The sequence below is a fragment of the Sciurus vulgaris genome (genome assembly GCF_902686455.1).
Source record: "Sciurus vulgaris genome assembly, chromosome: 8".
In the NCBI taxonomy this organism is placed as follows: Eukaryota; Metazoa; Chordata; class Mammalia; order Rodentia; family Sciuridae; genus Sciurus; species Sciurus vulgaris.
The window spans coordinates 76,244,358-76,270,489 of record NC_136468.1 but is presented as its reverse complement, the minus strand read 5'-3'; the positions used below and the strand labels follow the sequence as shown (position 1 = coordinate 76,270,489).

The 26,132-nt window shown below is 35.6% G+C and overlaps 1 protein-coding gene across 14 annotated transcripts in view; it reads left to right on the top strand.

Annotated features, from left to right (window-relative positions):
* The window catches only part of DGKB (diacylglycerol kinase beta), a 639,605-nt gene that overhangs the window by 593,839 nt on the left and 19,634 nt on the right, over positions 1-26,132 (top strand). For all 14 annotated transcript variants that reach the window (XM_079151895.1, XM_079151896.1, XM_079151890.1 and 11 more), the window contains 2 exons: positions 17,124-17,244; positions 18,065-18,125. In XM_079151895.1, the coding sequence (XP_079008021.1) occupies positions 17,124-17,244; positions 18,065-18,125 (182 nt within the window). The remainder of the gene's footprint in view (positions 1-17,123; positions 17,245-18,064; positions 18,126-26,132) is intronic.

Sequence of the window (26,132 nt, the reverse complement as noted above, 5' to 3'; positions counted from 1 at the left end):
GTCTGGTCAACAATTTGTGATTTCTGTCCCCCAGCAGAGATGACATGAAGTATCCCAAGGAAAGAGAAGGTTTGAGGGACAAGATTGTGATGGTCCAGGCTGGAGAGATAGTTACTGTGAAAGGGTCTGAAAATGGTGTAGAACTTTAGTGGTTCCCTGGAACAGTCCTACGAAGATGAAAAGGAATCCTCACATGGAACAGATGAGAATACACATGTGGGGGCACAACCAGGATGAGTCTCAGGAAGTTTCCTCAGTCCGAATGCTCATGACATCAGAAGGCAAGCCTGTATAACATGAATAACTATCCCCTTGGGACACAATATGAAAGAAAGGCTGTTTTCACATTTCCTGGATATTATATAATCTTTAGAGAGGAAATAGATCTTTAAAATATTTGAGATGGAATTTACAGATAGGATGGAGTAATGAGAACATGGAGACCAAATTGAATTAACAAGAATAAAATGGTATTCCTTGAACACCTAATGTTGTGCACCTACACACACACACACACACACACACACACACACAATATGAAGGCTTATTTGAGTGCATAAAGTTTCCACAAGTAAAACTTCATTACCACATGCTAGAAAATAATTATCTAAGATAAAAATAAAAATAATTCATAGTAATATATTTCTTTTTTCCTTGAACTGATTCACATGAGCATATGTTCCTTTCTCATACCCATGACCCTGTTTTTAACATCCTTTTTTCTGTGGAAAATAATTGCTGCCCTATTGTGACAATGTGGGTCTGAGATATTTTTGCAACAGCCTAAAAGCTCTCAAAACTCCCTTTTAACCAGTTGACTAAGAGCTTGAACCTCTTAGTTCTCATGGGCAAAGGGCCAATGAAGATTTTTATGACACAATTTAAGACATATTAACTTCTCACCAAATCGTAAACCCTGTATTTTCTCAGCAGTTTTATGTTCCCTCATTTAAATGTGTGTGGAGAGGTGGTCTCCTCTAATAGATATAGTTTGTGATTTAATCAAAGACCTCAGACTAATCATTTTCTTGCTCAGATATATTAATATAGACACACATCTGTCTCAGAAGATTCAGTTCACCAAGGCTACTTATAGATCTTTGTAGAAGCCCTGCAATTAATCAGAACAGGTTAAGCTTTGAGTCACATCATATTGAACACGGATGCACATGAAAGGATCTCCAGTATCTAAGTTTCCATGTTAAAATTTCATCTATGAAAATAGAGCATATTGATATTTGTGCATAACATCACTGTCCTCATTTATTTAAAGTATGTTTTTTTCATTTAATATATATCAAAAATTTCCACAAATGTTAATTATGTTGAAAAAAATTAAAGTACAACATTATTGAAGTACAATAGCATTAACTCACTTCTTCCCCGTATTGGAATGTGATCGCCAGTGAGTACCATTTCTACTCATGTATTTTCTCAAATAGATGACACCGGAAAGCTCAGTTAACTTTACGAAGGGATAAACATCTTTTAATTCACTGGGGAAGCAAAAAAACAGGGATGACACATACATTTATGGATGTTGTTTAGCAAGAAGTTTCAAACTGTCCAAATATTATAGATTATCAATCAGCATTGTTTTTCTTCGCCTACACTTACTGAAGTAAATGAAAACTAGATAGCCTTCCATTGGTCACCAAAATATACATCATTGAAACAAATGATACTTTATGGAGCACTTAATCAAAATTATCCCATCTGAACTAACCTCTTCAAATTTCCTAGAGCCTCCTGATGTGCTTGCTCCAGGGCCGTGTGCATATGAGTGTACTTTGTATGCTTCATACAATTTTAAGAGGTAAAATTCACTTAGACTGCAATGTGAATGGTGCCTCCCAGAGTCAAGTACTACACAACCTGTATCGCTACATGCATGCAGTGGCTTGCAGGTTCACTGACCTCCAAAACCTGAGACTACTGTATTTTGGTTTATATACATATGACCTTCTCTGAACATATGTGAATCAGTTCTGCTTTGGAATTTATTCATCTTAAGAATGGAGAAACATAAGAATGAGGAGAAACCAAAGTGCACATCCTTCTCTAAGTTCTACTGATGATTTTGCAGTTTATCATTTGTTCTTTGGTCCCATTTATTATTGACTAAACAAATTATTATCATAAGATAAAATTCCATGATTTGTGTTTGTGTATGTGTCCTTTAACTTAGTTGTAAAGAAATGTTAGAGGGTAAATAGAATAAGTGTTGGATTTTTTTGTTTTTGTTTTTTGGATACTCTTCTTTTTGATACTGGCCCCAAGCAGAGATTATCTGCACATCTGTTGATTTTTTTTCACGTTGCACACATTTGTACCTTTTTTTTTTAATGTTGACTGAATCGCTTAATTGTAGACAAGCATTCATTTTAATGTAAATCTTACAGTATTACATGAGTGAATGTATGAAAATAGCTTGGAACAGTTTAAATTGGGCAGAATTCTGCTTTGATCATAATGTGCCTCTTCAGCATTAAAATAAACTTGCAACATATGCTGAAAAACATGTGTAATAAGTAAGGGCCTCTTGCCTGGTGACTTATCTGGAAAAATAAATCATCATTTAATAGAATTCAAAATTCATAAAATACTTCTAGCAACCAGCAATGTGATGATATGATTAGCATCTTAAAATGACAAATAATTACCTATTTCTGATACAAAGAATTTAAGTTTTAAAAATATTTTAAAACAAAATATTAGTAGGCAGTTATTTAATTTTTATTTTACTATTCCATACCTACTTTATTTATTTATGATATTCAAAAGATACCCAAGAATATGACAAATTGATTTCAATCTTTAGAAAAGTCAGTAAAAAAAAAAAAAAAGTGAAATTATCATTATTTTGGAATCATGGTAAGGATTGAGAAGAATTGATAATGACAAAGGACTTTATAACAAAGAGAATGACTACCTAACAACCATTTGTGTGTGTGTGTGTGTGTGTGTGTTTACCTTTGAAAAGGTCAGAAGCTATTAAATAAGGACAGATATCCAAATAATTTTCCCATCAGTAAATTTGAGATGTAGGGAGTAGTTGTGAATTGTATTATCCTGGGAAACATACTACACATTTTCTCTAAAACTGTGAGCAAATAATTAATCTCATCTTGCTTTTTCCTCCATATGAAAAATTGCATCATTAAGGAATGCTTTTGGTTACAAGTAAAAACAAAAAAGCCATCTAACAATGGCTCAAGCATAAAATACACAAGTACTATGAGCATACATTAAACATGAAAAAATGCAAGAAACTAAACAGAGCTAAATAAATAAAAGAAATGATTACTACATGGAAGATAATCTATCAATGTTTACCTTTAATCAAAAGGAATACATTTGCTACTTCAAAACATTTTCTCTGAAATCCTGAGCCATTTTTCCCCAAATAGTCCTCACTGTAAACCAAATTTAAAGGTGAATCTATCTTTCTTTTGGAGACACTTAGAGGAGGCTGTCAGGAAGGCTTCAAGTATACTTAATTCAGTACATTATTACTAATTCAACATATGCTTATTGATTGTCTATTCTGTGCCAGGTTGTGCATTTGGGGATCTAAAAACAAAACAACAAACTCCAAAGCAACACAATATATGATTCTCATCCTTTAAGATTTTAAGTTAATTCGGAAATAATGTTTACATCTACAGATATATGTTCTCCAAGCAGCCCTCTCTACTTAGAGTTCTGTGTGAACACCCCAGAGCCTGCAACATAAGCATATTCAAAGCCACATTTATCCTGCTGTCGACTTCCCCACTTGCTTTTTTCCCAGCTATCCAGATCTTTGCTGGTGGCTTCACTACCAAAGTCTCTCAAAGTCTGAACCTAAGCATCCTCATGCCTTCAAACACTCCCCACCTGCCTGTCCATGGTGCTGTCAGTTCTGTCCCCTTAACAACCTTCATTTTCTGCAATGGACACAGCCTTATTTTAATTCCTTGACATATTTCACCAGGATCATTTCAGTGTTTCTCTAATCCCTGATTCTTACTCTATTTCCTTACAATCTCTCCGTAGATTTCCCCCGAATAGGGATGTTGGTATCATAACCCCCAAGGTGACGGTATTGGAAGGTAGAGCCTTTCAGAGATGACTTGATTATGAGATTAGCTCCATGATAAATGGGATTAACAATTTTAGAAGAGGACCCCAGAGTGTTCCCTTGCCCCTTCTTCCATATGAGTTTACAGTGGAAAGACAGCTGTCAAGGAAGTAATCATTCTTCAGACACTGAAGGCACTTTGGTGTTGGACTTTGCAGCCTCCAGAAGTGTGGTAGTTGACAAGCACCCAGCTTTTTTTGGTTTTTTGTTTTTTGTTTTGTTATAGCAGGCTGAATGAACTGAGATGCCATCTTCCACAACTGCCTAAAATTTCCTTTTAAAATCCAAACTAACCACTTCTCTACTTGGCCTAGAAATATTAACTGCACCCCAACAACCCATAGGAAAGTTCCAAGCTACCAAAGATCTGTCGTTCATTGTTTAATACACACAGCCTTACTGTTCTCTGAACTCCTTCCATCCCAACTCTCCCTACCACCAACCACCATTCATAGAGCTAAGCATACCCCATTTGGGGCAAAACACTAATATTTTTTTACATGTTCTCTTGAGGACACCAATCTCTTTTAGGTTAGGTGCTGTGCTTTTCACATCCAGTTCAGTCAGCTTCCAGACTACCTGGCATAGATGGATCTATTGTACTTCAGTCACGCTCAATGTAATTTCATTGGATGAAATAAATGAATAAATGTAAATATATATGTATGTGTGTGTTATATAAAATTGTTATGTAGTAGGTATGCTATTACAAAATAAATATGAAAATAAAATTTAAACCATAAAAATAAAAATTCTTCACAAGATTCTCCAGCAAGAAGGAACAAAAAGAGATAACTGAAATTTCAGTGTAACTGTATAAAAATGGGGACACTACCACCTGAGTTGTGTGGAGGAAAAATGAAAGCTGGTCTAAAATATTCATATTAATTATGCTCAACAATGAAGAAGTGTGATAGGCAAAACAAAAAACAAAACAAAATGACCAGAGTAAAAAGTAATGTGTGTTATTTTCTAACTGTTAGGTCTTACATGCTAGGAGCCATACATAAGAAACTTCAATTCTCTGATTGCTGCCTCATTGTGTAGATTGCACACCAATGGATCATAAAGATATTATGTTTTTATTACCTTTAGAAGAAGGCAGTTGACATGAGAAAATGTTTAAAGACAGTAGTCATTAAACTGAGCCTGAGGGAGCTAACATCATTTAAACAGGAGAAGAAGAAAAGCTTTCTGTATGATTGGACAGTGGTAATCAGGCCTTATTGGAGAACAGGAAACAGTATTTTGGACAAGATCTTAGACTTCTCACAGAACAGTACTGGAAATACTTGTTGAATGCCAAAGACACAAAGTGGGTACATTTGCTCACTTAAGTGGAAAATCCATGACCAATTTCAGGAATAGCTGAACCGAGCACTAAAAAATTCTTTTTCTTTCTTTCTTTCTTTCTTTCTTTCTTTCTTTCTTTCTTTCTTTCTTTCTTTCTTTCTTTCTTTCTTTCTTTCTTTCTTTCTTTCTTTCTTTCTTTCTTCTCTTTCTCTCTCTCTCTCTCTCTCCTCCTCCTCCTCCTCCTCCTCCTCCTTCTTCTTCTTCTTTTTCTTTTTTTTAATTTCCAAGATTTTAATAAGCATCTAATAAGTAGCAAACACTTTTTTGTAAGATTGTCATTCAAAATGCTAAGAAACAGTGTGCTTTTTCATCACTACTACTCTTATTTCAGAAATCATGAAGCAAAAACATAGTAAAGTCATTGTATTTAATAGCCTATTAAATAGCTTCATTGACAATGGGATGCCACCCGTTCTGTTACAGTGCAGCTTTGTTCTACTTACCAACTGAATCCACTGTACTTTTTTTTTCTACTCTGCCTTTAAGGAGAATATCTGGGTGTCATCCCTTTGTCCCCATTCCTGTTGCAATTAGAGCAGTCTAAGTATTATTTTTTCCTCCAGGTCATAGTGGGCTTGATCCTGTCCCATGCCTCCTAGTCAATCTGTTATCCTTTGACTTCATGGGGGGAATGCTCATATTCTGACCCTCTCATGAGATGAACTGCACTTCACATTTATCTAACCCAAATGATTTCTTAGATCATACCTTTTATTTCATTTTCTTTTGTTCTATTCATTCTACATCCCCCCACTTCAATATTCATACTCAGGTCTCATCTGAGTCACATCACCCTTATTCAGTATACCTGCAATATTATTCAAACTACTTTCATGGAAATGTTATTCTATCAAAGTATAGCCTTCAGAGAACTCCTAATTAATCACTTACGCATAAAGTATATTTAGTCTGGGGGATAAAGAAAGATAATAAGAAAATCATACTGTGGGGCTGACTGAAACAAAATATTTAATCACAAAGTAAAGTCAGAACCATTCCTCATTTAGAGAGAGTGTATCTTGGTCCCAGAAATATTAAATGACTGACTGAGTTTACCTTGTAGTTAAATCAAAAGTTAGCACTAGATATATAGAACTGCCAATACATTTCAGAATAGTACTTTCCATCTACTTCTGCTTGCTGTCCAGCATAACTGCACCAAATGTTAATTATTTAAATATTTCCAATTAGCCATGAGCTTCTGTTTCCCCATCCTGCCCCATGTCTTTCTAGACTCAAGGTTTCAGCAACCAGGTTAATGTCTGATACAGTTGAGGCCTCAGGAACCCTGTTACCTTGCAATAGCTAGGATCAACTCAGACTGACCAGTGTTGTTGATTGCAAAATATTTTATATCTCCCCCACTTCAGTGCCATCTAGGTTGCCATTTACATTTGACCAGGATGTGATGATGGTTATATTTTTAAAACCAGTTTGTCAGCGGGGAAAAGATCAGACAAGCTCATGCTCTTTACAAAAGATCAAGGTTCCCCAACCTAGAGGCTTTTTTTGTAACACTCCCCACTCTGTGTTCAGGTGTCTGCTGAATCTATTTGTTGTACCTTATGGAAACTGGGGGTCAGAGCACTGATATAAATTTGATACTCTGACTACTGCTATTGCTATGAGTAATATAGTCTCTAGTTCTAAACCAAGAGGCTCATACCACTGTCAGGCTCCGCCATACTGCAGTAGGTTAGCATGTTAGCTTTCAAGAAAAGTCAACTCTCAGATGCTTCACACTTTGAGATCAGTCTACACTTCTCTAAATGAAAACTCCTCTTTTCCTCTAGGTTCCCCATGGACTTCACTTTCTAATTCTTTCTTACTACTCTCATTCCCTGAATTAAAAAAATAATTTCTTCTTTTTATTGATAATCCATGCAGAAAATTTCTTTTTACTTGCAACTCAGATTAACCCTCCTAAATGAATCTGTTTAGTTCTAAATGCAAGTTTAAATCCTTTGTTGAGAAAAAAAGAAAGAATTGAGAAAATGTGGAAGTCAGCTCTGAAACTCAGGGAACAATTCAATTCTTTAACCCAATTCCTGCACACTCTGAGCCCAAAGGGATGAATCAATCTGTCCAAAAGGAGTCCCTAGGTTCATTTATGAGGGGAGGTGAGTTATGAGAGGAGGTGGGCAAACTGGTCTACTTCAGTTAGGTGGTTTATAAGAGAGAGAAGTTATGACTCATTTGTAGCATTTTTTAGTTACCTACCTTTCCACTGGATGGATGCCTGTGAGCTTGTCCAACAGAGACCAATAATAGGTATACTTTGAAATGTGTATGTCAGTCATACAATTGCTGTTGGAGAAACAGAACATTCTAACAGTTATTTTTCCAGTGAAGTTGGTACTCATTCTACATTTTTATCTAAGAGAAGAAAAAATAATAGGAAGGGTCTGCACAGGAGCTTTAGCTAGTAAAAGTGGAGATCCGTCCAAACACATTAAAATTCTATTTTCCTTTACAAGTGTTTGCTGCAGATGACCCCCACTGATCTTAAATATATTTCTGTATCTGTAACTGAATAGAGGTTTTCCGTACAGCATGTTCTAATGGCACTCTGGCCTTTAGCCAACAAGGCACTGAATAAGGCTATTTTTAAAATACAGAAACTGGGAACAGCTGCAGCAATCAAATTTGATAAAAACAGAGAGGAACTTTGCTTTTTTTTTCCCTTTTTTTTTTACGGTTTGTCCAAGTTTAGTCTTCTTTCATAGAACTGCTTTTGTTCTGTTGTATGAAGGGCTACAAGACTAATACAGTGAAGCCCTTTTAAACAAATAACTTTTAAAAGAATATGGTTAAATAGAATAATTTTTCTTTGTACCAAAGCTATCAATGAAATAGTATTTTAAACTATTAAAAAGGGGTATATCTCTTGTAAGATGAGATATAAGAAGAATGAGATACATTGGCAAAGTCTGTAATAAGAAAAAAGAAAAAGAAAAGAGGTTTTGGTTTCTCCCATCCCCCAAAGCAACTCCTTGAAAGGGAAGATAAGGTCTTTAGTTTCTCAGTACTGGAAGTTTGCATTTGAACTTCTCTTATGTTCTCCAGCGTTGCTAGGGGTGAAGGTACTTTTAATGTTCCAGTTTTACTTTACACATTACTATTAGTCATGAATGTTGCTGTATTTTCTAAAAGTTAGATTAATATCAGTGTAGTTCTTTTGTCAAAATAAAATGGCATGATTTGTAAATGTAAGGGAAAACTTTCTTACAGAGACTTTTTGTACTTATCTGAATCCTTCAACATGTCCATGTACAAAAGCTTATTCTTTATTTTTTAAAAAACTCAAGCTCTTTGAAAACTCATAGTAAGTGATTAATAAGTGTCATGAGGTGACTGGATACTAAAAATCTCCTATACATCAGTATATTGCAAGTTTTCTATTCTAAGTGATTTCATGTGTAGAATGGATTTCTCTGTTCACTTTGTAATTGATATGACAAAGAATATTGTATTTCTTATAAGTATTTACAAATGGAATTAATGTGAAAATCCCATTCAAATAAAACTACTTATGTCAACATTAATTCAGTTTAATAACCCAGGACAATAGTATAATTCTTTTTCTGCAAGCATAAGGTCATGAAATAAAATTGCCTTATTGCACAATAATGAGGAAAAAGGAGAATATATACAGAATAAGAGTGTTCAGGTGTATACTGAGCTGTACTAACTTGTTAGCAGGCAGCCTATTAGATATGATGGTCCATCTGTCCACAATCTGTTATAAACTTTCAAATAAATGGAAAAAGCAAATTTAGCAATGTCTTCCTGACTGGAATAATTTCTTTCCTAGAGGCACTGAAGACCCAAGAACTGCTCATCTTTAAATGGTGAGGCAATGATGATATGCAATGGGGTTAGTGCTTAGGACAATGACAGGTCCTGTGTCAGTGCATGGGTGAGGGGTTCTCAGTCCTGCAATAACAGCAAAGCTCCCTAAGTATACACACTGTTCAAAGTAGAAATGATTACATTCCTATTGTGCATAGCCTTGAACTCAGCAGGTTTTCAAGGGTTCTCTGGCAAGACACCAGACTTCAGGATATAATCCTATATTTCCCCTGCAACAAAAAGTTCCAAAGGAATGTTGCTAGAATTTAATTCCATTCAGTCATGTAGCCTTTCCTCTGAAGACAAACTGTCAGGAGAATGAGATTTACTTCTGACCAGCAATGTTTTTATGCACAATAACCCCAAATATAATAGAGTCTTTCAATCTCTTGCTAAGAGTGTAATATTTATATGTAACTAGGATAGATTAAACACTAAAACAGCTCAGTTATACAGGAAATGTTTAGTGTAAATCATTACTCCCTATCATTTTATTTTAATTTTAGCATTATATTTATAAGTGAGTCCAAAAGCACCATGTTTTTAAAATTCTACTTTTTAATATTTCATTGAAACTCAAATAAATGAACAGTAGAAATATTAAATTCTATATTTCAACAAAACAAGTGTTTTCACAGTGCTTCTAGAAAATGAATGGAAAGACTATATAGTCATATGTAAAATTACACTGCCCTTTAAGAAATTAGATTTTAATTGGGAGCTTTTTGTTTTGTTTTGATTTTTATTTGCTGAAACTGTTTGGCTCTTAGGAGAATAAGGGTTGATGATCTCCCTGATGATCACCCCCCTCACTGGCTCAGCCCTTCCAGATGCCCTTCCAGAAGCTATTCAGCATTCGCTGACATCAGCCTTCATTCACGAGCTCTTGCTTTGTTCAGTGACGGCACTAATAGGAGGAGACACGTGAAGTAGCTTGGTTTATAGAAGAGGGCAGAGGAGGCACGGTGCTGTGAAAACATTCCCACAAACACTAGCAGCTCATTCACACAGAAAACAAGTGAGTGCCTTCAGTCCCTCCACAAAGCCCAGCAGGAACAAACCCACTCAGAACCCAGAAGCAGCACATTCACCGCTTGCTTCTGCTCATAGACTGTGTGCCTACCTTTCCTGAGAACGCACACTGCGGATCGCAGCAACGCATTAACCTTGATGGGTCTTGTGAAAGAAAGGCTTATGATTCCTTGGGTTGTGTGTCCCATGGTGAAGATCACTTTTCAAGTACAGTGTAACAAAGTGATCTGCAGGCCCTGAACCGCTCTGGTCACAATAGGGAGGTTGTTGACAATATGCTGTACTGTGATTTCTAGTCTTTACTTCTTTTTTTGGATCCATTTAGGGAAGATCAGAATTTTAGAATGAAAACACATAAAGTTATAGTCAGCTCTGGCTGGTTGTTTTCAAAAAAAACCAGATGGCTTTAAAAGAGATGATCAAATCCATTCTTTAAAAGTCATTTTTAAAGTCAGGCATATGATTTCACCATACACACACAGACACACACACACACACACCCAAAGAAATTAACCCTTCATTTTTTAGATTTTAAAAGGAAATGGATATATCATGTTGCTAGATTTTTCCAATAATTCTAGTCAATCCATTTATAAACCAGCCTTTATAATATTTTTATCTTTTACATTTTAACCATTTTGAATAGAAATCTTTCCAAAAAGTGATTTGCATTTCTTAGTCTTCTAATGGGGATTCTTCAGAAATAATTCCCATTTGACCTGGAGCAATCATTATAGTTTTGTAGTGTGTCTTAATTTGTTGATGACATCCAAAATAATTTAGTGGTAGGATTACTAGAAGCACCATTAAAAGGCGATATATACATCTATATACCTTCCTTTGTAGCAATTTTTTTCCTCTTCCATCACTGATAATATTTAACGGATTAGTTCTTATTGTAATCAGTATGTATAATCACATGGAATTTGCAATCAAGTATAGCTAGTTGAAACACCAGATTTTCTTTTACATGTGAAGATTTGAATGAGCAGAATCATCAATAAACAAGTTTCTTCCTCAATAAAATGAGGAGAATAATACCAGGATTATTGGGGGAAACTGGAAAAAATATTTGCAAAGCTCTGAGCAGAGCATCTGTTAATAGAATGCATGTAGGTCTTTTGAAAATAGGCCTACAATTTTATAAAACATTCCTTATTGTTAGTAAGAAAACACTTTATATGTATATACATAAATTCTTGCTAAAACTATCTCCACTCACCCCTTTTTTCATTTGCATGTTTTAATTTGTGGAGATAGGGAAAATAGTTATTTGTGCTTATGAGAAGTACATCTAGATTAAGAACCAATCTGCAATGAATGGACATGTTGAAGAAGAATACTTGAAATCTGCACTTCAATTCATGAATTTCGCATATATAGGTTAGTTTTTACAAGTTTATTCTGGGAACCAGAGCTGTAGCTTGGTGTTAGAGTATGTGATTGACATTTGTGTGTCCCTAGGTTCATTTCACAAGTGGTGGCGGGGGGTTATTTGTTACTTTGGATCCTCAGACATGTTTCCAATCATTGCTAGATAAATAAAACATCACTGGAAGGGCATACAATCTACATATCTTCAGACGTTGCAACCTCAGAGGTAGTCTGGTCTTACCATGGCCAAATAAAGACTTAATAAGAGGTGTTATAGTCAACAAGTTGTGGTTATTACAATATCCCTGTTGATTCAGTGAGCAAGCCTCCAGGTGATCTCCCACAGTGGGGCAGCATGTTGCTGGACACCATGCGTCATGCCATGCATCATGCATCAGGCAAGGGGTTCACCTGCCCTGCTCCCCCTCCCCTTCCCCTCCAGCAAGACACACTATATTCTATGAAATGCTGCAACCCACGTTCAGTCTGTGTTTGCAATGTATCCTCTTCTGTTCCATCACATATGGCAGTCTGAAACAATTATATAATGAGACATACTATCAGGGCATAACTGTCAAAACGAAGAGACTAAGCAGTGAATAAATATTATCCACGTATTAGCTAGGCAGCTCTTGTGTTCTCTAATTTATCTGTGCCCCTGATTTTAGATTTTATATTCATACCCAATTGCCTATGCAGTAAAATAATATGGTGCTAACAATATTCAAGAACAGATTTACAAAGGAAGGGGCAAATTCTACTCTAAAGTAGGATTTCTTCACCTCTTGGTGCTCTAATCCTCTTTGTCATTCCATTGAAATTTACTTGTTTTTCTCAAACTAATGTTTTAAAATTCGAGAGGTAAAACATATAGGCTTAAAATGAAGTCATTTATGTTGAAATAATACTAAAATTTTGACTTTGTGATATATGTGCTTCCTTATTAGAAAACTGACTTAAAAAATCTAGGTCAGAACAAGGGATGATTAAATTTTAAAATATATATAGCATGTTGAAATACTGAATACAAATATTTTTTAATTTAAATAAAACAAAACAGATTATTATTTTCTAGAGACTACTGAAACTATTTGGGGATTGTATATAATTAAATTTTGTTATTATCTTTCTTTAAAGAGAAGTTATACTAGCTATAATGTAATATGGAAATGTACATGAAAGCTATCAGTAATAGTCATAGATATTGCTACTACAACTGCTTTCTTGTTTAAATTTATACTTGAAAGAACTTTTAGTTTCAGTTACAGGGTAGTGATAATAAAGTTGTATTTTCCCCTGTTCAGATTCACAGACCCTGTATTAAGAATCTTGCTCTGACCCAACTTTCATGACTTCAGTTTTTCCCTCTGAAGCATCTCCTAAGACTTTAATTTTAAAACACAGAGTAGGTACTTTAAAAGATTCTCTTGCCACCATAACTCCTATGGAGATATTTGGAAAGACATAAACTCAAAAACCTAGTATTTTTCTCTTCAAAAATAATAATAAAAAATATAACTCATAGCTGGTTGTGGTGGTACACACCTATAATCTCAGCAACTCGGGAGGCTGAGGCAGGAGAATGGAGAGTTCAAAGTTAGCCTCAGCAAAAGTGAGGTGCTAAGAAACTCAGTGAGACCCTGTCTCTAAATAAAATACAAAATAGTGCTGGGGATGTAGTTCAGTGGTCAAGTGCCCCTGAATTCAATCCCTGGTATCAAAAAACAAAAAAAAAAATACACACACACACACACACACACACACACACACACACACACACATAATATCCAGTTGAAACAAAGCAAGATCTTCTCGAGGATACACACATCAAAGACACATACACACACCTATATCAGGGTGTGAGAATGTCTCAAAACTTGCAGATGACTCTGGAAGATAGAGGTAACTCTCACCTGGATCTCCAGATCTGGCTGCAATTTTTGCCTTCCTATCTGTGACTCCACTTCTTTTTCCACACAATCAAACAAGTCAAGAAAAATGCAATGACTGAGCTCTGGTTTCTTTTGAAATAAAGTTAGCCAGACTCTGCTGTTTCATGATAAATGAACAATGTATTGTGGCAAACCGCACAGTCCACAAGTGTGGTGAGACACCATGGTTGAGAACAGTTGCTCTATACATGGATACACAAACTGTGGAATCAGTGCTCTGACATTGTCTTTCAGGCCATTGTGATGTCATTCAACATTTATTGCAGCAGAACTAAAGTGAAATTCTCAGTGATTTGAAAGAGTTCATGTTTCTCTTAAGCAGAGGTTGGCAAACATTTATCTTAAGGGTCAGATAGTGAAGATTTTAGACTTCCTGGGCCATATGGTTGCTGTCACAACTACTCTAATCTGCCATTATAGTGTTAGGGCAGACACAGACTCAATGAGAGATTGTGACTATGTCCAATAAAAACTAATTCATGGACAATGATATTGGAATTCCATACAACTTTCATATGTCTCCATATATTATTCTTTTAAATTGTTTTCCTACTTTTAAAATAAACAAAAGTCATTCTTAAGTCATAAGCCATACAAAAACAGACAGTGAAGGGGATTTGGTCCATGGACTATAGTTTGCTACTTCTATTCTTAAATATGAAATCAATAACCAGGTAGCAAATCAATTAAGTAGGTTAATGTAATTGTAAATGTGATTGATTAGGCCATTGCAAGGAGAGTGGCATTTAAATTTTAGCTAGAATATGAGGTGAAGAAGTATCTGATATTCAGAGTGTACCACATACAGAAACAGAATTCAAAAATACATGGATAGAAACTCTATCCAAAACCAATCAAGACTGATCTGAGAGATTACATATTGGGGCATCAGTTGTATATACACCTTGCAGATTGTATTGCATCAAAAAGTGTCCGTGCATTACGGGAGCAGATTTGCATGTCACGAACTTACTTCTTTTGTTTTTGTTTTTTTTTTTTCCCCACAACACTCAGTACTTTTGCCAATGTTTGTAAACATTCCACTATTCCCATACAGTTTATTGGGTTAGCCAAAAACATAATCATTTGAAAGCCTAGGTGTTGTAAACTCACGAGAAATAGCTTCTTCTTTAGTGATTATTAATATTAGGATGGGTTTTTCGGGTATTTTTGCAGGAAGAAAAACAAAGACAAATTAAAAGAAAGAAAAAAAAATAGAAGGAGGGTGGTAGACAGCAGCAATATGGTGTGGGTGTAGACAAATCTCTGTGATTCATGGAAAAGTTAGGGCTCACAGATTAACTCTGTTGCGAGAAAGTGTTTCGTTTCTTCTAGAATAGTTCTCATCAACCAGCCTCAGATCATTACAAAAATCAGCGTGGAATTTCACCTCTTTAGGAATCAGGCAGTACAACACCTACAATACCAAGTGTGAACTCCAGTTCTGGGACTGTGCTGCTGGTGGTTGTTGTTTTATAAATATCACCAGGCACACATCTGGAGCTTTAGTGCTTGCCACAATGCAGTTTTCTGGTTGAAATATATCTAAGAATTGCGTATATTAACACCCAGGCTACAGAGCCAAGCACATTTTCGTGCCGGCTACAGCTGAAAGAATATGTTTCTATTCCTTGTCCATCTGTTCTTGGCAACATAAATTTAAACTAGAAACAGAATAAGCTTCATGAGAAATAAGTCTCAGTAGAGGTTAGAGCGGCAAGGTGGAAGCTCTGAGTTTTGACTTGCTAACATTTGATTTCCCAGGTAAAAGGTTGATTTTACTTCTTGCTGCAGCTACAATTTAAATTCTTTTAAATACTACTTTTTTTAATCATTTACTTTAAGAAAAATGATGGTTTGGTCAGACATTCTGTTGTGTTTATTTTAAACTTTTCAATGATCACGGGCCGCATGAACATTTTTTCAAAGTGCTCTTTGCCGCAGTTGAAGCACACTGGAAGTGAATCCTTAGTGTCTCTGAACTCCAGGCTAGAAGGGGTTCATTAGTGAGGAGTGAGGGCTTTCTATACAAAATGTTTCCATAGAAAACAACTTTCTTGTATTCGTAGGGTTCTAACTTGGCTATGGCCAACTAGCCCATGTTTATTTGGTATCTTCATTATGCCTTCCCATTGTATGCCACCTCCTCCCAATATTTGTTGCTGTCGTTGCTCCTAAAACAATATGAAACTATTTGTTTTCATTTAAAAGTGCACCAGGAGTATATGGGAATGTTATAATAGAAAGGGACCAGGTATGATTACCCATACTCCTGCTTCTCAATCTAAGGTCTCAGCACTCAGGTCAGTTCCTGAACAGATGGGCTCTTGCTGCATCTTGGGACAGTTCTCTGGGGCTCTACTGATGCAAGTTCAACCTCTGCTTCTGAGTGACTTCCAATCTTTGGGTTGGAAAGGGACCTTGAAGCTCACGCAGTCCAGCCTCCCTCCCTAAGTGAGACACATTCCTATAGTTTTTAAAGTATCTTCTTGACCTACGACTGATTTATTAAAGATTAGTCCCGTGTTTATGCTTCAAAGTGGCTTGTTTCAAAATCTGATTGGATCACTTCGTCGGTGTGCAAATATAAAAAAAGTTACCTTCTTTAATTCTTAGCTTTTCGTTCTAGAAATAGGGATAATCATATTTTTCTTAAATTGGTTCTGAGGGGGAACCAATGAGATTAATAGAACATGATTAGACTAGTGACAGCTACTTGATAAATACCTTACAAGTGGCACTTATTACTATTAGCCCCCCCTTTAATGTATCCTCTTAATAATAATAATAATTAATAATTCTACTGTGCTAATTATCTAATCTGCTCCTAAATATTATTTTGGTAGGATATATATGCCTTAAGAAAGCATTGCCAGAAACTATCATTTTTTTCTTGAACTTCTATACAAAGTTACTTATGACTATGGACAAGTCACTCAATGACTTGGGGATTCAGTCTTCTTGTCTATAAAACAAGAAGATTCAACTCCATGATCTCTAAGGTCTCTTGTTTGAGCAATTTAACAAAATCATGTTTGACAGCATATCCTCATACTTTATTTATAGTGATGAGATGTGTATTTGCTGCCAAATGTCTGATGTGGGATGTATAAATGTTCCATATATACATGTGGAATAACATTAAGTTTGTTGATGTTAAAAACTACTGGTATGTTTTTTGGCATTATTTGGCTCAGAATTTGTTCTTCCCACTTGTTTTAGAAGAAGCTGACAGCAAATCGTTTTCCGTAGAACCTCAAAGGTTTAGTGAAACTGAGAGTTAACAGAAGTAGGCCATCTTTTCTTTAATTTCTGTTTTTTAAGACAGAGTATCTTTCTTTGTGTAGTGGCTTTCATTATTTCCATAATATCCAATATCATCAAATGTTGGACATATGTATACTCACTGTAACTTAAAGGCCTCTGTTTTCTTTCAGATCTGAGTGACCAGCTGCTGGAGGTGGTTGGCTTGGAAGGAGCCATGGAGATGGGGCAGATATACACAGGACTGAAGAGTGCTGGCCGACGGCTGGCTCAGTGCTCTTCTGTGGTCATCAGGTAGTTCTTTTTCTGTAATTGATAGAGTGATTTGACATGACCTCACCAAAACTAATCAAAAGCAAACAAGAATAATAGTGACATTTGTCTTATTTTTGCTTCAAATGAGCAATAGTTAATACTTACAGATTTCAAAATATTGGAAATGGGCAGATTTTTACAGAGTATGGGTTAGTTATTACTTATCAGGTCCTTTGAAATCTGATTCTCCCTCATTGACTCCCATAGAAATGGTGATGCGCCCCTTCTAACATGCAAATTTAATTCCCCTATGCTCTGTGCTCATTCACACTCAGTTTATTGAGTATTTGCCAGGCAAATTTATCCAAAGTGAAAGAAAGCTATTGAATGACACTGAACTTAAATTTTCACAGCCTAAGTGCGACACTGTTTCTGTGAAATTAAATAATAATAAGTTATAGTATAGTTTAAAAAAAGTGAATTAAATTTGAAATTTTCCAAGGAATTTTCCCCAATATTTCCTTTGTAGAAAAGAAGTCCATTTTGACAAGGAATCAGTCTCTTGGATGAAGGAGTTCTGACTGTGCCCTTAAATATACACCCTGGTATTTTCTTTTGGCATTCATAATTTTTGTTTTTATCACCACATTTACCAGGAAGTTCTTAATATTCCTGTGATCAAGGTGTCTTTCAGGGAATTCATTAATAGTCAATAAATAGCTCCCTTTCAGGAGAGAGAACCTTAGAGCTCCACTTTTACTACATCTGCCTTCCCTGGTCTCATCATTGTCTGTCCTACATATATTCTTCTACATGATATAGTTCAGTGTTATACTTACAGGGACATATTTTTCCCTAGGACTAGCAAGTCTCTGCCAATGCAGATTGATGGGGAACCATGGATGCAGACACCATGCACAGTGAGTACAGAGTAGCTGAAATACCCTGTCAGTTTCATTTTTATGAAAATGAAAGCCATAGTCAAGCAACCACAGTATCTAATCTTTTGTCTTGCCTCCTTGGGGACCTATAAACAAATAATCCCCCTCTTATTTATGTATCAAAGCTATTGCATTCAATTTTTAGGCATTATATGCCCTTGGCAAATTTCAGTTTTTGAATATGTGTGTTAACCTAAGCATAAGTTTAAATACTAGGGATCAATTACAAACTCTGAAACTAAGCAAAACATAAATTTTCCCTTAACCTTTCTTGTGTTTATTTCAGAACACCTTATGAGAAAATTATTTATGGGAACTTAAGACATAGTTCCCTGAATTTATTATTCATATGTCATTTTGTCTCTATTGAGGGACTGTGGACTTGCTTTCTATAGGAAAAAAAAATTCTCCTATTTTATACTATAGTTGTCTCCATAATGTGATATCATTTTTTTCCTTTATTAAATTTGTTCTAATTAGTTATACATGACAGTAGAGTGCATTTTGACACTTCATACATAAGTGGAATATAACTTCTCATTCTTCCGTTTGTACATTATATGGGTTTACACTGGTTGCATAATCATATATGCACATAGGTTAATAATGTCTGATTCATTCTACTATTATTCCTACCCCCTTCATTCCTTTATTTTGTCTAATCCACAATATCTCTATTCTTCCCTAACCAACCCCCACCTTATTGTGAATTAGCATCCATGTATCAGAGAAAACATTCGGCCTTTGGGTCTTTGGGATTGACTTATTTTGCTTAGCATAATATTCTCCAACTTCATCCATTTACAGGCAAATGAAATAATTTCGTTCTTCTCTATGGCTGAATAATATTCCATTGTGTACATCTACCACAATTTCTTTATCCATTCATCTGAAGGACACCTAGGTTTTTTCCATAATTTAACTATTTGTGAAATAAGCTGCTATAAACATTGATGTGGCTGTATCAATGTAGTATGCTGATCTGGGTATAAACCTAGGAAGGATAACTGGGTCAAATGATGGTTCCATTAGAAGTTTTCTGAGGAATCTCCATACTGCTTTCCAGAGTAGTTTCTCCCATCAGTAATGGATGAGTATACCCTTTTCCCTATATCCTCAACAGCATTTATTGTTGCTTATATTCTTGATGATTGCCATTCTGACTGGAGTGAGATGGAATCTCAGTGTAGTTTTGATTTGCATTTCTCTAATTGCAAGAGATGATGAACATTTTTTCATATATTTATTGATTGTATTTCTTCTGTGAAGTGTCTCTTCAGTTCTTTAGCCCATTTATTGATTGAGTTATTTGTTTTTTCAGTGTTTTTTTGAGTTCTTTATAGTGTGATATTTTTTTCTTCAGACGTTTTGATTCCCCCCAAAATTTTATTTTCCTTTGTATGGTGAATATTTTGACATATTTTTCAAAAGCATGCTAAGCTCTTGGCAGTGGGGATAGAAACATGGAAAGGATCAACAATATAATTGTCTTCAAAAACTTACGTTCTGATAATAGGTGACTAAATAATAAATTTATATAGAGTAAATATAAATTCACCGTGTAAAAGTTATGACAAAAATAAGGTGAAATGATAATGAGGAACTAGATGGAATACGGGTATACTACTTTAGATAAGTAGATCTGGGAGATCCTTGGAAGGAAAGTGTGAGGAGGATGGTGTGACCAAAGCTTCTAGAGATTAGGGAGGGTGATAAGAGGAAACCTTAGTAACAGTGGACAGCAGACAGCTCATGTGCAAAACATGATAATAAAGAGTTAGAACTTTATTCTAAATGCAATAGGAAGCTATTGAAAGTTTTAAGTATCATCAGAATTACACTTGTAAAGCTCACATGGACTGCTCTGTGGAGAATGGATTATACTGAGGAACAGCTCAGAGACAGGTTGATCCCCATAGTCTGGACGGTGGCAGGGAAGGAAAAGGGAAAACTAAAATTTGCCAAGGGCATACAATTTGAGCTACATTCTGGAGTTTAGAACAGGAAGACTTTACTAATGAGTTCTTTTGAGGGGGGAATGTTAGACGAACCAGAGGGTTTGGTTGAAGTTAACTCTGACCTGTGAATGACAATATCATTTACTTAGTAGTTAAGGTTGAGAATGCAACTAGTTAAGGAATAACAGTACAGGGCCTTCATCTTGCACAAACATTGTGTTAAGTGCTTATGGTGAATGAATTTATTAAATTTTCACATGAACACTAAATAAGCATCTGAATTATCAGATTGAAAAGTGAGGCTTTGAGATTTTAAGTAACGTATTCATGCTCTGATATGTAGCAGATGTGAAGTTCAAACCCAAAACTCTTGGTCGAAAGTTCATTCTCTCAACTTCTAGTTCAAATAACATAAACTACTGATTCCAAACAGCACGCACTAGCATATAAGAGGGAATTTTAAATTTTACACTTTTAAGCTTTAACTCGGGAGCTGTTGACTCGAACTTTATGTACAGCACATTAACATACTTCTTGTTTGTTTCTTATTCTGTTTCATTATTTCTGTAACAGTAATATAAAACGAATTTGTCTAAAAATCTTCTCGATTGGCTATTTCCTATGTTTTCTGCTATCTTTTAATTTTTGGTTCCAAATATCCTTTTTAAAAATTCTTTTTCCTCCACTTACCAGAATGTCTACATTTATATCTGTCTATTCCTCTTTAGGGACTCCAAATGACACTTCTGAATTCAAATGTACATTCACATAGATGTTAAGGATGTGGAAGTGGTGGTAGGGTTGGTGGTGATGGTGGGCAGTGATGGTCTTACTGGTAATGACGCTACGGAGACATTTATGATAGTGGTGGGAGAGTAATGGTGGTTTCGATGGCTATGTTGGAAACAGTGGTAAAATTTCTGGTGATGGTGGTGATGGTATTTGCAGTGATGATGGTGATTGTAATGCAGAATGGTAGTGGTCACAGTGACAGTACTGTCCTTATCTAGTAAAAGGTCATTATTCATCAGTTGTGGTCACAAGAAAATACATTTTAAAAAAAGACAATGAAACCAAATAACTTCTATGCATATTCATTCTATTCCTTTAGACTCTTCTGGACAGTAGAGTCCCTATACTATATGTTGAGTAAAGAAGCAGTAATGGCGATGATAAAAATTCACATTCATTAAGTTCTTATTGTGTGTACCTACTGAGGCACTTTACCTGTGTTGACATATTTAATTCTCCCCAAACCCCCCTATGTTTTGCCTCACTTATGAATGAAGCACAGAGGCAGACAAGGGCTAAACAGATTGCCTAATTCTGCACAGCTCTTAAGTGGCAGTGTAGACACTGAAACTCATGTGCCCTGGCTTCAGTCTTCATACTTCATCACTGTTCCCACTGCGGATCTCACCCTGGGAAGACCCCAGTGCACCCAGGAGAACAATCTCTGGAATGTGACCTTTCACAAATTACTCATTGCACTTCTCCAGCTTTCAAAAACTATGTCTATTGAAATTTAAATAGGGTTTTAGAATAATTATATTATTTCACATAGGGTACTTTTGACAATAAATTTAACTTTTATTTCAGTTAGTAACAGGATATTCATTTCACTTCTTAATTATCATAACCTACAATTGTTAAGTTAGTAATAATGTGTATATAATTTACATTTAATTTTCTTTCTTTGCAAGTTCACTTACTCATTTAAAACATGTACTTCAGCCTACACTGGGCCAAGAATTGTACTAGACTATGGCTCATTATTGTTATTTCACATTCTGGCTCACTCTACTTTTCCTAGAACCACATGGAGTTCTGAACTTTAAATTTTATTTTAACTGAAGAGAATATTTAATATCCATAGCATCGGTACAATTTAACTAGAAAGTATTTTATTTTCTTCAATCAATAACACAATGTTTTTCTTACAGAACATAATAAGAATTGGTAGAATGTTAAAATTCTTTGCTGAATTTAAATACCCATAAGTTGATATTCAATTTGTGAAGAGTTTCTCTAGATATAATTTTAGAAGAAAGCAGAAGTTCTGTTTTTCTTTAAATGGAATATATAAAGTAGAAGGGCAAGCAATAAATATGTCTTGATTCGAAATCCATAATTTTTTTTTAAATCAAGATAACACAGGTTCTTGAGATGACTGGTAGTATGCATAACAATGTGAAAGTATTTAATGCTAATGAACTCTAAAATTTAAGTTAAAATGGTAAGTTCCATATTATATATATATATATATATGTTGCCAAATAAAGTTTTTTTAAAAAATCAATGTAATATTTATTTATAAACTTTACCAATCCTGACTTCAAATATGAAGAAAAGTAAAGTCGAAAAGGTTTAAAATTGCCCTTGAGATATGTATTTTTGTTTTTTTTATGACCGTCTCAATTTTCTCATTAAAAAGCAAACTACAGAAGTTTGTTAAAATCCCTGTTCATAGTATTATAAAAATGACCGAGTTAACAAAGAATGTATTTTAAACATATAACTATTTGGTCATGCAAATAAGCATATTTAACTTAAGAGGATATTAATTCTAAAGAAGAATGTTGATCGAAAGGTCCTAGAAGAGCCTGTCTTCTGTCTGAACTCCAGAGTGAAACTATTTCTGCCTTCTTCCTCTTCTGATCCTTCCTCCTGAACACAGAGAACATATTGACTCTGTTGTCCTTATGTTCCTAAAACAGGAAGAAGGGCAGCTGGGGTGAGGGATGAAGAGAGTCACATGATAGGCCAGGGGAGAACAAAGATTAGGTCAAGCTTTATTTTGTATTTCTACACACAACACCCATTTTCTCCCCAACTTTACAAATGAGGGCTGCCAGTAAAGTTTTGTTAAGTCAGAAGTGACAGTGAACAGCCTCAGAAAATTCAAATCCAGTATAACCAAAATGGATTATTCATGTATCTCTTCTTCCTATTCCCCAAATATTGACCTCTCCTTATATCCCAGATCCATTGCATTTTTTAAATTTTGAAGTAGTAGAAACATTATACACATAGTGTTTCCTTAGCTAGAAACCCGAGAGTTATACTACACTTATTTATATACTACCAAATTCAATTAACATGCCCACTTAATGATATGACCTACTTCTAGAATCTTTTCCTTTCTCCAATCCTACTACCAATGTCCCAGACTTGGCCCATTCCGTTTCTCTCATTCCTGGCAAACATCACGTTAATATTCTCCCACCTCCACTTTTGTTCTATTTTAAACAATCCTTCACATTTCCATTATAATGATCATTATAAAATACTAATTTCACCATGATCCTCTCTACTTAAAATTCTTTAATTACTTTCTATCTGATAAAATATAATTTGAGACAGATTTCCTGTTTTACCAACATCATCTCTTGTTTCATGTTTACCTTTTCATGTAATTTCTCCTCCTTCAAACAAATTTTTCCTCTTATTTATTTGAGTGGCACAACTGATCCTTTGAAACTCATTCTGTGCTTCCCCTCCTCCACAAAGCCTGTCCTGAGCACTGCCCCTCTCCTACTGCACCCATTCTAACACCAACTTACCTGCAAACTCAGCCTCCATGCTCACTAGCACTATCAAATACATGTATATTATGTTGAAGTCATGTTTTGCTGCTTTACTGAGCTTATAAGCCCTGATTTTGGCCATCTTAGTGTAGCCGGAGTACAGCACTACGCCTCAAATATGATTTGATTGCCAATACCAAGTGCATTTTGAATTTGTGAATTTTTTAAACACTTTATGGGGTAGTATCACATTTTTAAAAATGCTTTCTACTAAATCTTTTTTCACTGAACATAATGTAGTTTGGCTAGCAATTCATTCACATATTTTTCATATATAAATATATGTAAAAGTTATTTTGAGTTATCTTTATTCATTATATTCTCAAAGCAAAGATTTGAATGTATCAGAAAAGATATACTTTCCCAACTCCCAAAGATTTAATCCTTCTGTTTCCTGATATGGTACCACTAAACTTTCTTGGGCTACTTCCTTTTGCTTATCAATTGTGTATTTGTGTTAGTCAGCTTTTCCTCAATGTGACAAAGACCTGAGAAAAGCTACTTAAAGGAGGAAAGACATATCTCGCCTCACCGTTTCAGAGGTCTCAGTGCGTGGCTGGCTGGATCCATTGCTTTGGGTTAGCAGAACATCATGGTGAAAGGGCGTGGCAAAGGAAAACTATTCCATTCTTGGTAGCCTGGGAGCAAGAGAGAAAGACAGAACAGGATAAACTTTTCCAGGACACACCCCCTGAGACCCACTTCATTCAATTAGGTCCCCTTCCTAAGGTTTCTACCACCTCAGAATAATGCCATCAAATCATGACTCCTGTTCCAATCACTTCCCAGAAGCCCCACCTCTAAACATTGCAGCACTGGGGACTAAGCCTTCAATGGCTGAGCCTCTGGGGTATTGTCCTGATCCAAACCCTAACAGTGTTCATTGTACAGGTTCTTTGACATATAATAGACATATATTAGTTATCTGTTACACTTTTATGGAATGTAATACCAATGAGGTTTTAATGCAGGATCACTTCAGTACATTGTCTAAGAATAAGGTAGAGAGAAATCCTGAAACTTTCTCCCTGTCATAGAGAATGGGAAGGAAGTCATGCACAGATCATAAGCTAAATGGTGAAGCAACTACAGGGGCAATATGAAGACTCATCAAAGTCTCCATAACTTCTGGAAAGCACGTATGTGTCTATGTCTCCCTTTGCCCTTCTAGGTACCTTTCCTGGTATATAGCTCTCTGGACCCTGAACCTGCTCACCCAAACTCGAGTTCAGTGTGTAAATACCTCCAAGGTGCCACCCAGCCCTGTCCTAGTGCTTATCTGCTCCTGCTGAGACTGGTGGTCTTGCTGCCTGGAGTGTTTGGTCCCTGTTATTCCTGAGGCACTTTGTCATCTCAGAGCACTCGTCTCCTGCTGCCTGGATTTTCACTATGTACACCGTTCAATGAAACCCGATTTTCTGACTGGAGTGCCAATTTCCTCTACTGACACTAGCATCCACTTGAGCTTGCACACTTTTCTAGAAAGACAGAATTTTTTCCCTTTACCTAGCTACTACAGATTTCTGGAGTATATCTTCAATTTGGTCCTTGTTTTCATAAGTTCCATCCAGTACAACTTTAAAAAGCACTCTGTAAAGAGGAATAGTGGAAGCCTAATACATCTCTTGTTCATGAGTTTAATTATTAAAAATAATCATAATTGTAAGGTATTATTTAATCCTTAATTGCTTGCTGGATACCATTAATCTCAGGCCACTAATATTGATAATGAAAGATTTTGTAAATGTAAATTTTTTCCAGACCCAGAAATTTACTGCTAAGTAGATGAAGGCCAATAGGTTTTTCCAGACATTTTAAAGGACTGGAGATATTTAGGAGGAACCATGGTCTCAATGCCTAAAATTTATTAAATATTTACGATATACCATTTTCTGTTCAGGATGCTCATGTTCGTGATTAGTTATAATCAAAATTAATTATACTCACAAATATTATAATCCCTATATCATAAATTAAAAAAAAAAAAACTGGAAGCCAGAGAAGTCAATTAACTTGCCCAAGGCCACACAGTAAGAGTAAGCAGGATATTGGGTTCTACTGCCTTCTAATTACAATACTTGCTGCCTCACTCAGGGCCTCTTCAGAGCCTTAATGTATCTCTGATGTTAGTAATCGACTAAAATGCTGTTATTTATAACAGATCCAATCTTCATTAGCTTATTTTATATTTTTTATCTTTATTCCGTTTTGCCTCTCAGTGTAGCACATCCATCCCTCACACTGCTGCCAGAATTACTACTGAGCACCACAGCTGCACCCCTGACCCACGTCCAGTGTCTCCTCATTTCACATAGCATACAACTCAGAATCCTTGTCATGGCCTTAAATCATACTCCCACCACTGGCACCAGCCTGCCATGCTGCAGAGGGACCACTTCCGGAAGATTCCCACTTAATACTGTTATAGGTGGAGATTCCTC